Consider the following 12365-nt stretch of genomic DNA (forward strand, 5'->3'; position numbering starts at 1 on the left):
GCATATTTCCCATTGTGAACCATTGGGGGAAGGCAGAGGGGGGATACTGAATCATGGATGGTGATTTCTCTAAATATTTAGGTATGGGGCAATCTTGTTAGGGAACTTACCCTCTCCTACCTCAACATTACTTTACAGTGTCAATAATGGACATTTTTTGTTAAAAAAAAGTTCACAATTAAACAGACCCTCACATTTACAAATAATTATTTAAACTGCTTTTGCCTAGACACTCAGTATTTAATAAGGGGGCCTTGTAGTGTTGAAGTCATCACTAGTGATGTTTCTCAGTCTTCATGACCTCATCAAGAAAATGAGTATAGTAACAATGACATCAGAGAGTTACTGTAAAAATTAAGGGGGGTCTTATTTAGAGAGCATTTAATACATGGCCAGACACTGCAGCAGAGGTGGATGTGTTTGTAGCAGTGATGATGACAGACGACGATGATGATCAATACAGCTAACACAGGACTAACTGCACGCTAAGTACTATTCTAAACATTGGCACACATTAACTCCTTTAGTATATATGTAGGAAGCACTCAGTAATAATCTGTGGCCTCCTCATCTTCAAGTGTGGGGTGCTGTGTGCGAGATTACTACAGGCCTGAACTGCAGAGTTGTTATTGAGATTCCATGACTGTGAAAGCTTTTGGAAAGTAGACAGCACTATAAATTGTAATATACTTGATGGTTTGAATACAAAGCTGCTTCTAAATGAAATAATTCCAATGTGTTTTCAGATTGTATGCCAAGCTTGTTCATCAAATAAGTATGGCTTAGATTACCTGAAAAATCAACCAGCAAGAGTATGTGAACAATGTTTCCAAGAACTGCAGAAATTAGGTAATATATAAATAAAGATTTAACCGAAAATTCCTTTATTCCCCAGATGCTTTTAAACAGCCTTCTGAAAGAATCATTTTAGGCACATTAGTAATATGGTCGGTGATACTCATCTAAAAATATTAAGAATTTTGCTGTCTTCACTTAGTTAAGCTTTCCTAACACATTTTGTGGTAATTTCATCAGAAGTTGAACTGAAATTTATTTTTACTCTGAAAACAGTTTTGTTAAAAATACTAATTATAGAAATGTAATTACAGGATGAAATGCTTAAAACAGTTACAAGGGAACTTTAATCAAGTAATTTTGAAGTTTCTAGGTTCACAACTGTGAGCTCATCACAAAGCATTTTTATCCTATCTGTAAAGTACTTCTCTATGCAATTATACTAGGTGGCACCTTGTCAGCCTAATTCTAATCACCTGGACTGATTTAGTGAGGTTTTATTGTACATCTAAATGTGTAGCTTTTCACCAAACACGCAATGGTAAATCATATCTGCCTACTCGTTATTTGCGGGTATCCCTACAGTTAAGATGAATGCAGCCAGTAGGACTGCTCAGGTTTGTATTTTGGGAAGAGATCTTTAGATAAATTCCTGAAACCTGTAGGATCTTAATTTTAAAAAGATTATCCTTTGCTTCCATGCTTTTCATCAGCGTACGTAAGTGAATAAAACTAGATGACGTGCTATTTCGGAATCCGTGTAGAGTAATAGTTTGTTGTTGTCTGTATACGTTTTCCAGGAAGACACATCCGTCTAATCCTTTGCCAGCCTTTATCTTCCTCCCTTTGTTCTCTGGGTATATAATATAAACTGCACACATTCAACATTTGTCTTTGAATCCTCTACCCTCATCATCCACCCCCATTTGATCTATAAATCTTGCCAAATTTGCCTTCAAAAACTTGTCTTTGTCTTGATTTCTTCATCTTGATCCTAATAAGGCCATCATTATTGTTTATCTGGACTACTGTAAGAATTTCCCAACAGGTTTTCTTGCTGTAAATCCTTCTTCCTTGCTACTGGCCACCTTCCTTCCCAGATTTATTTTTTTAAATTCCGTCTGCTTATGTCACCACCCCTGGCCTGAAAAGCCTTTCATTTCCCACTGCCAACAACAGTGCAGGTTCCTTGGAACCTGGCTTTTTTCCCCCAGCCTCATTATTCTCCAAATAGATGATATGTTTTCTTACCTCTCTGCTTTTGCTGACCTCTTTTTTTCATGGAGTGTTCTTCTTCCTGTTTTTTACCTGATAAGCTCCTATTTATACCATAATGGCCAATTCAAATATCTTGTTCTGTTCCCAGCTTTCCCTCAACCTCTGCAGTCAAAACTAATTGCTTCCTCTTGTCCTTTAGCCCCTTTTCTAGCACTTTATTCATGGTAATATTATTATTTGTTCTTGTATCTAAATACTAAACAACATTAGGGTTTTTTTTAAAAAGTCAGGAGGGAAGTTTTTTTAAGTTGGTCATACATTAATGTATTTCTGAATTCTAAAGGCACAAAAGAGTAATCCTTTCACATGGTTTGCAGTTGAAAAAGTATAAAAGCATAGACCACGGAAAGTCTTCCTCCCATTCAACTTCCAAGCATCCATCTTCCTTTCTGGGGGGCCTCAGTGTCATCAGTTTCTTGAGTATCCTTCCATGGATATTTTATGCAACAGTGTTTATTGATTTGCGTTAAATTGAATTACAGAATGCTTGCCATTGGCTACATAAGTGTGCTTGATTTGTTTTAGATCACCAGCACTCCCCTAAGATTGGATCTCCCGGAAATCACAAATCTCCTTCAAGTGCCTTATCATCAGTCTTACATAGTATTCCATCAGGGAGGAAACAGAAAAAAATCCCAGCTGCTCTCAAAGAAGTAAGTGTTTCCATTAAACTTGCAACCTAATAGAGGCTGAATTATTCATATGCATATAATACACTGTTTTTCATAAAGGAAGATGTCATTTCCTAACACTATTAAGACGTGCATTTTAATACTGGTGATGGATGTGGCTGATGCCTTCGAATCTTGCTTCATCTCCCTTATGACCGGAGTCATTTAGAAAATGGCTGTTGAAAGGTTTGGAGAGCATTTTATAACAATGATAGAAAGTAAAGATAACTTGGACACACATGAATTTTTAAAATTACTTTGAAGAAACCCTTACTAGAGGGAAGAAATCTATAGAATATTTGGGGCATTTTATTAGCATTTACTAATCTGCACAGTTTGTATATGTAAGCATTGGTTCGTTATATACTGCTCATATCACTGATAGTAGGTTGTCGTTCCTTTAAGCTTAAACGAAAAATTTAAAAAGTAGTAATAGCCTGCAGTTAGACCTGCCAGTGGCATAATCCACAGGCACCACTGAAATCCTATCCCATTCCTCAAATTCAAGTGTTCACTTAGCTAGTGTCAGAGATCTGACAGCACTGCCTTTCTGGCCACGCCCATTTTGATTAGTTTATTAGTTAGTTCCACCTATGCTGGTTTTGTGGCCAGCAGAGTAGAAGTTTAAATTTTGTTCTCTTGCTTGGTTACTGTGGAGGTGTTCTATCATGGAAAGTGGAAGCAAACAACTCTAAAAATTTGACCAAGATCCTGTTTCTTAAAGTTGAGTGTATTCCATCATGGCAATTGAAATAGTAGAAAGTGATTTATAGCCAATCTCATGAAATAGTAAGAATAGCACTTAAAGTTCTAATTGCCAAGTTTCATATGAAACTGATTAAGCCAATTTAATGAGTATCTCTGAACTCTCTCTTCCATCACTCAATTCCTGAGTCTAAATCTATGTTCAGAACTTGAAGGTTCTTAATCAACTGAATAGTTTTCAATTCCATGTAATTTTTCACCTCTCCATGCTGATATCACAGTTTATAAATATAATTCATAGATTTGCTCCCCTCTTCAGTCTAAACTCCACAGCATTGGTTGCAAAACTCTATATATATAGCCTGGATTGGACTCGGTCTAACTCCAGTCCCATTTCATACATCTTTGCACCCAACCACTCAAACAAGCCTTCCACGTTCAAACCTCTGCTTCCTCACTGCAGGCATTTCTTCCTTACTCCAGTGGTCAGGGTCCTCCAGAACAGCAGCAGCAGCGTCGCCAGGGAACTTATTAGAAATATGAATTCTTAGCCCCATCCAAGGTCTATACAATCAGAAACTTTAGCAAGCCCTCTTGGTAATTCAGGTGTATGCTAAAGTTTGAGAACCACTGCTTGACCCCTTTGCAGTCAGACTGGGGGGAATTAATTTATCTAGTTAAGTGCTATAAAAGGCAAAGTATTCTCCTTGGGAAGCTGTGTTGTCTTTTTTTTTTTTAAATTGAGGTGAAATTCATGTAACATATAATTAACAATTTAAAGTATACAATTCAGTGGCATTTAGTGTATTCACAATATTGTGCAACCACCATATTGCTCCAGTTTCAAACCTTTCATGACCCCATAAAAACACCCTATATCCCTTAAGTAATCAGTCCCCATTCCTCCTCCCTCCACCCCTCGTAACCACTAATCTGGTTTCTGTCTCTGTGTGATTTGCCCTTTCTGGATATTTCATATTAAAGGGATCATACAATATGTGACCTTTTATATCTGGCCTCTTTCACTTAGCACAATGTTTTCACGGTTCATCCAAGTTATAGCATGTATCAGTACTTTGCTTCTTTTTATGTCTGAATAATACTCCATGGTGTGTATATTCCAGAGTTTATCCCTTTATCTGTTGGTGGACATTTGGGTGGTTTCCACCTTTTGGCTATTATGAATAATGCTGCTATAAACATTTGTGTATAAATTTCCGTGTGGACATGTGTTTTCATTTGTCTTGGGTATATACTTAGGAGTGGAATTGCTTGGTCATATGGTAATTCTGTGTTTAACTTCTTGGGAATTGGGGAGTTGTGTTCTTATTCCAGTAATGTTCAATACATTTTTAGAAAGTCCTCTTTTTTAGAATTATATTCATAGCCTCAGTACCCTTAGTGATGGCAAGCTATGTCTCTTGAGTTGGATTTTATTTATCTTTTAATAATCAAATCATTGGAAGGGACATTTTATGAATCAGTTAAGTGATTAAGCTGGTTAATACCAATTTTATTTTTAAAAAGATAATAGAGGACTATGCATGACTGTTCAGCATTGTGATTGATCTTTTTGTGTGGCTAATAAACTAATTCTAAAATATTCCAGAAGAGGAATGTACAAAATATTTTAAGCAATGATAGCAACACTTACATCACTACATAATAGTATTCCAACATAACCACATTTTACTTGAATGTAAACATGCTAGTTTTTTAAAAAATTATTTGGTAGTGTTATACGAGGATGTTATCTGTTTATACAAATTTACATGCACTTAAATATTTCTAATTCAATGTTAGATATTAAATTTTTCACTAAACAACAATATATCATCCTTTTTATGAAACTTATAAGAAATTAATACAATTAGTACATGATCAAAGATATACTTTTAAAATTCATAGAGCCCACCTGTATTAGTCTTCTATTGCTATGCAACAAATTACCACAAACTTAGTGGCTTAAAACAACACACATTTATTATCTCAGGAGTCCAGGCACAGCTTAGCTGCAGTCTCTGCAGGACTGCAATCAAGGTGTTGGCCAGGGTTGAGTTCCTATCGGGAGGCTGATAGGGAAGGGTCTACGTCCAAGCTTGCTCAGGTTATTGGCAGAATTCATTTCCTTGCAGATGTATGACTGAGGGCCCTGGCTTCTTACTAGCTTTGCTTGAAGGTTGCCCTCAGCTCCTTGCCACATGGGCCTCCAAGATGGCTGCTTACTGCTTCAAAGCCAGCATGGGAGAAAGTCTCTAGAGCCAGTCTGCTGGCAAGATGGAGTCTTATATAACATAACACGATCACAGGAGTGACATCCCGTCACCTTCATCATATTCTGTTGGTTAGAAGCAAGTCACGGGTCCTGTCTCCTCTCAGGGGAAAGAGATTGTATAACAGTGTGACGACTATCAGAGGCAGGGATCATGGGGAGCCACCTTGAGAGTCTGTTTGCCATACCGCTAATACAGCAATTCCTAGACTTGGCTTTTTATATCTCTGTTGTTCCTATGTTAAGAAAAAGAAAAATTTCAGGGCTGGCCCCGTGGCGTAGTAGTTAGGTTTGCACACCCCACTTTGGCAGCCCAGGGTTCACAGTTCAGATCCTGGGTGCGGACCTCTACACTGCTCATTAAGCCATGCTGTGGCAGCGTCCCACATACAAAGAAGAGGAAGATTGGCACGGGTGTTAGTTCAGGGACAATCTTCCTCAAGCAAAAAGAGAAAGATTGGCAACAAATGTTAGTCAGGGCCAGTCTTACACACACACAAAGTTTCAATTGCCAGATTATAATCATTAAAAGCTTACTATCTTTTTGCCTAGAGATTAAAATATTCTCAGCCTTTCATGAAGCAAAAATAAGCTTCTTTTCTTTTGGACCAAAATTTGGGGAGCAGAACCCTCCCTAAAGTCACCATTAATGTGGAATTTTCCATTTACTTTTTGGTTGATAGAGTTTTTAGAAGTCCAAAGAGTTATTTAAGGAACAAAGGTAAAGATTTAAATAATTTTCCTTAACACCCCAAAACAAGAAATGCAATAAACAACATAGTCCAAAAAGTACAGCTTTAAAAAGTATTTTTGACCTTTGGAATTATTTTTCCTCTTCTGGCAACCCAGAAAACACAGGTGAACCCACAAGGAAACACATGCATGCAAGCACAGTCAAACCAGGTAAAATTCTAGAATTGCTTCTAAAAGGAAGGGTTTTACGCTCATGGTAAGGGCAGTATTGAGTTTGTACAGTAGCAGACTGAAAATAAACCAATTCATTCTGAAACATTAGTATTATGGTTATTGCTTTCAGCACCAATGATCAAAAGCAATTTTGTTATTTTAGATTTTCTCAGAAAACCATTAAACTGTGTATGTGGTTTGCTTATCTAGGTATCAGCAAACACGGAAGATTCTTCTATGAGTGGCTACTTGTACAGATCAAAGGGCAATAAAAAACCTTGGAAACACTTGTGGTTTGTCATAAAAAATAAAGTGCTATATACATATGCTGCAAGCGAGGTAAGATGTGAAATCTCAAGATGAATATTTGGGATCTTGTTATATAAGGCCAACTATAAATAACAACAGTATTTCTTTAGTCCGTTTGTTTTGTGGATTTTTTGTTTTGCTTTGCTTTTGGAGGGGCAGATGTTGCTGTTATTTTTAATGTGAACAGTGTCCTTGATTTGTACCTAGAGAGCTCTCACTCAAAAGTGTTAGGAATTTTCCATAGTATTAGAATGTAAGTTTTCCTGTCGTTTCACTGCTACTTCAGTAAAGACAGAGGTTCTTATCTTTTCTGCCAGGCTCCCTAGGATGACACTCCCTTGACTATCCCCAGATTGTATTGATCAGGCATCAGCATAGATAAGATAGACTGTTTTGGGTTATAAACAATTTCTAGCTGTTTGCTCTAAAACTACCATTTTCTCCTATCTGATGATCCTGTGTTCCAACATCTTATGAAAACCACTGCTGTAGGGTCCAAGCTTTTCCTTAGTGAGACCTGGGTAAATCAGTTACCTTTCTGAGCTATGTTTTCTGCATTCATAAAATGGAAGTAATATAATTACCTACCTCCCGTGGTTGTAGGGAATATAATATGAAATACTGTGAAATATAAGTGTCTGGCTCTTGGAAGGAGTAGCTCAATACATATTGTTGAATAAATGAAAAGTGAATGTTGCTAGAATTATCATTGTTTTATATATGTGTTATGAAATTAAATTACAGCTATATAGATCAAGAGTTCACAAATCTGAATTTTGTATCCATTTAAAAACCCATCTCCCTTTGTGTCTTTTTAAATTAGGATGTGGCAGCTTTGGAGAGTCAACCTTTACTAGGATTCACTGTTACTCAAGTCAAAGATGAGAATTCAGAATCTAGAGTATTTCAGTTACTGCACAAAAACATGTTATTTTATGTATTCAAAGCAGATGATGCTCACTCAGCTCAGAAGTAAGTAATTTAGACATATTTTTCTTTTGTACATGATATTTCGAGTTGTTACTTTAAATGACTGATTTTAGTTTTGTTTTGTTCTCCTTTGTTTTTTTGGTGAGGAAGATTGGCCCTGAGCTAACATCTATTGGCGATCTTCCTCTTGTTGTTTGAGGAAGATTGTCACTGAGCCAACATGTGTGGCCATCTTCCTTTATTTTGTATGTGGGATGCCACCATAACATGGCTTGATGAGCGGCACGTAGGTCCACACCTGGGATCCGAACCTGCAAACCCTGAAGCAGAGTATGTGAACTTAACCACTACATCACCGGGCTGGCCCTAAATGATTGATTTTAAGATAACCTACTTTCATGCATGGGGACAACTAAGAATTTAAATCAGAGATCCAAATGAGAAAGATTTAACATATTATTCAAGCTCTTTAGAATTGCTTTAAAGACAGGCAAAAGTATCTGGAATATTTTCTGGAGGCAGAGGGGAAAGGAAAATAGGTAGTTCTGTCCAAAATATTTTGTCTACACATGACCTCAGAGGAAGCAGCATGCTGCTGCTCAGCTGAAAGGAAGGGAAGCCGAGGTATTTGACCTCCCCTTCAGGGAGGGTAAGATTCTTCCCTTGAAACATTCCAGGACTTTGGCAATCCAGTGATTCAATTGTGCCATGAACAGCAGGAGAGTTTAAACAGCTGCTTACTGACTTACTTCTTTGAGAAGAAGGTCAAACACATTAAGAGGCTCCCATGCTGTTCCCAATGACTGAGTGGAGGAAATGGATATCATTTTAGATGGTAAAGGCTGAAACAGTCTCTTCAAAATTCCAACAAGAATATTTATTTAGATGTCATGAGGTTGCTTAACATAGAGATGCATATCTCTGTGAAATCGAGGTCCTTTCCGAACAAAATAGTTCAGTTCACTTCCCTTTCATTTGATTTTTATTTTGGCCTCACAAAATATACATTTTTGTTTTCACTAAGAGGTGCTCATGTTTTCTCAATAGGTTTAAAAAGTGCATGCAGATAAAACATGCTTCAAGTAAGCAAGGCTTGTCATTTCAAGGCAGTTAGAATTCATGCACCAGAATTACATGTGTTCCTGAACATTCATCAGGAACAATGTTACAAATACTCTGTAAGACCTTTTTTTTTCAGTCTGTGTTACGATATCCAGCGGTGTATAGCTGTTACTCCAAATAGTTCCTTTTGGGTACTGAAGAATATTTTAAAATTTATGTCACTTAGGGGCCGGCCCGGTGGCACAGCGGCTAAGTGCACGCGTTCCTCTTCATTGGCCCGGGGTTCACCACTTCGGATCCCGGGTGCGGACATGGCACCGCTTGGCACGCTATGCTGTGGTAGACATCCCACATATAAAGTAGAGGTGGATGTTAGCTCAGGGCTAATCTTCCTTAAAAAAAAAAATTATGTCACTTAACTGTTTTTTCTGTAAAAATTACTTGGATAAAATAGTAATTGCCCTAATATTCTGTTATTAGAATATTATAGAAATATAAAAATATTTCTCATTTTCATCGGTATTCATCATCAAACTGATAAAAATCATTGCTTTTCAATATACATCTTTTGCTTATATCATTAAGTTGACAAGTTAGAAAGCTCTTCAAGGTAGAATTGAGTGTAGTTGGGTGAAGGGAATCAGCTTACTTGTAATGGAGAATTAATACGGGCTAAATTATAGTTTCTCTTTGAGGTTATTACTGTCATATGGATTGCTTTGTTTGCACATTACAGAATAGTAAAATGTGTTAATTTTAATAGAAATTTTTGGCTTTTTAAAAGCCTTTTTATTATAGTATAACTTATATGCCATTTGCATTTAAAATTTAAGTTTCTGAAAATTTTGTCCTTGAAATTTGAGGTAAATATCTTTTAGGCTGCTTTTACTAATTAAATTGAGTGATTTCAAATGTTCCTAGTAAGTTCAGAAGCAATTACACTACTAGAGAGTTACAAAGAGACTACCTCCAAGTGTCTTCTGAATAATTGCAACTATGTGTCTCGTCAGATACAACTTTGAGACTAAAGAATTTTGCAAAGACTTCTATGAAACTCTGAGACACTTTTATGTTGCAAATTTTGATCAACTGGGAGTAGACTAGATGCTAAATTCTTTTTCACTGAAAATATTAGAACAGATCTGAACAATGGATGTCCAAGGAATCTCTGGTTGGTAGAGTTAAGAGAGGAGGAGACAGGGACAGAGCTACTGTTCCTAAAAGCCGAAGGGAGGTTGAAATAAAGGCCTTTGCAGATATAGTCAGAAGGGAGGTTGAAAGAAAAGGCCTTTGCAGATATAGCACTTCCAAAACCAATTAAATGGGATCATCAGGACGTCATAGAACTTTTACGTGAAATGGCCCTTCCTCAGGCCTCATAGAAATAAGACATGCACTTTTCAGGCCAAATTAGCAAATAAAGGGTAGTTTCATATACAGAATTCTAGTTTGCTATGGGAAATATCTTAAATATACGGTTAGGGTAATTGGATCCCTAGGCACAACTGTTCTCTCTATTGTCTTAACGTATATTGGATGATTGCATTGTACAAATCTAACAAATTTCTCTTATCAATAGGTGGATAGAGGCATTTCAGGAAGGCACAATATTGTAGCTGTACTGGTTTCATCTCTTCTGTGATTCCAAAAGCGTGGAATTTCATCAGAATGGAGTAAACGCAATACGAACATTTTATATACATGAACACTGCCAAGATACATCCAACCAAAATCTTCATCAGATTTAAGAAATTAGTTTGTTAGCTATAAGGTAATTTTTAAAAAATGTTTGTTTTTTCATGTATGTTATTTATTAAAATTTTGATGTTTACTTAATGGTCAGAATTATTTCTGAGACTCACACTGAATTCTAAAGTACCTTTTCTTTAGAAACCAGAAAATTTATCTTAATAGCGTATACTGTATTAACTGTTTGTGACACAGTCCACACTGTTTTCTCAATGTGTTTTACAGCAGTAACATTTGTAACATTCTCACTAGTGATAAGTCTTTGTCAATAAAAAACACATCAAATTTCCATGCAGTGTTTGGTTTAGAAATTATAATTATAAAACTGCTGATAAAAAAATGCATGTCTTTGAATCAATGAACTTAGACGAATTTTTATATCTTTTAATAGAAAAACACATGGCCACCTTCTACCTCAGTAACTGTGAAATGAAATTCCAGTAAATTACCGAAAGTATTTCTACTGTTATGTACCTCTTTTGGCATGAGATAATATCACATCATCAAGGAATTACAGCAAAGGGATAGAATCTGAATTTTTATTTAACTGAACTATGAGTGGGAAAGAAGATGTCTTTATTTGCAGAGGAACGCAAATAATAAACTCTATGGCCTTTACATTGTCTTATCTTTTTTTAAAAGCTACCAGTTCAATACAAACATAAATGTATTATTTTTTTAAAAGCAAAATATGGTAAGCATTATATTACATAATATCCCTTGTTATGGTAAGAGTTCTGAGCCCAAGTGAACGGTGGTTGTATTTGTATCTAGAAAGAATGTTACATTTCCTATAATGTTGTGCTTTAAAAAATGAACTGGAATTACCATATCAAAAAAGCACAAATTCTAAGCCAGTATTAACTGAAATTGTAGAATAGCATTCATTGTTTAAAGGTCTTTTAAATATGACTTTGTCTTATATCGTCCCTGGTAATTTTTTTTTTAAATCCTTTCTTTCTTTAACCAACTGTCAGTGCACCTCGTTAGGAAAGATTTATATTCATAATTCTGGTGCACTTATTTAATATATGAACTACTTTGTACATAAAATTGTTGATTAGCAGACAAAAAATGAAATTAACACTATGATTAAAGTAATTCCTGATGTTCATAATATCATTTATTGACTGAGCTTAAACTAAATATAAATTCTCTTAAAGGGCAAGGTTATCCATAAAATATTTCATTAAAGAGCACAAGAATTTTCCTTTCTGCTTTTATATAAAGGATTTCCTAATTCAGTGTGGTATTTATGATTGCCAAGAGAATTGCTGAGTGCCTTTCTGAAGCCTTTTGAATATTGTTGCAGTACCAGAGTGCCTGCTAAATCTAGAGTTGGCTGCTGGAGTTTTTTCTGGCTGTTGCTTGCTATGGAATCATTTTAAATCTTATTGCAACCTCACACATAATCCTCACATGCTATCTCCCAAGTCCTTCTGTCACTGTAAGTAAACTAATACTTCTTTGCAACTCATTAATTTTAATCAAGATAGCATAAATAAGGCTTCCATGTTAAAATCCTTGCCGTTTTTAGTGTATCCTTTTTGGAGACTAAGGTTATACCTTAGTATGTGCTCATTCCTGCTTCACTGAGTCTACTATTTCGCAGAACAGGTTATTTGGAGTTCTTCCCTCCTCCTCTTGAGCTCTCAACCTTCTGACTACAAAGTTTGGTTTAAACCTCA

General features: G+C 36.1%; 1 protein-coding gene across 1 annotated transcript in view; it reads left to right on the plus strand.

The window, feature by feature from the left end:
* The window catches only part of FGD6 (FYVE, RhoGEF and PH domain containing 6), a 107581-nt gene extending 96075 nt beyond the window's left edge, over positions 1 to 11506 (plus strand). The window contains exons 17-21 of the mRNA XM_046646487.1: positions 747 to 849; positions 2599 to 2726; positions 6838 to 6966; positions 7760 to 7908; positions 10508 to 11506. Coding sequence (XP_046502443.1) covers positions 747 to 849; positions 2599 to 2726; positions 6838 to 6966; positions 7760 to 7908; positions 10508 to 10544 — 546 coding nt within the window. The 3' untranslated portion in view covers positions 10545 to 11506. The remainder of the gene's footprint in view (positions 1 to 746; positions 850 to 2598; positions 2727 to 6837; positions 6967 to 7759; positions 7909 to 10507) is intronic.
* The last annotated feature ends 859 nt before the right edge of the window (positions 11507 to 12365 follow it).

The sequence above is a fragment of the Equus quagga genome, chromosome 19 (assembly GCF_021613505.1).
Source record: "Equus quagga isolate Etosha38 chromosome 19, UCLA_HA_Equagga_1.0, whole genome shotgun sequence".
Classification (NCBI taxonomy): domain Eukaryota; kingdom Metazoa; phylum Chordata; class Mammalia; order Perissodactyla; family Equidae; genus Equus; species Equus quagga.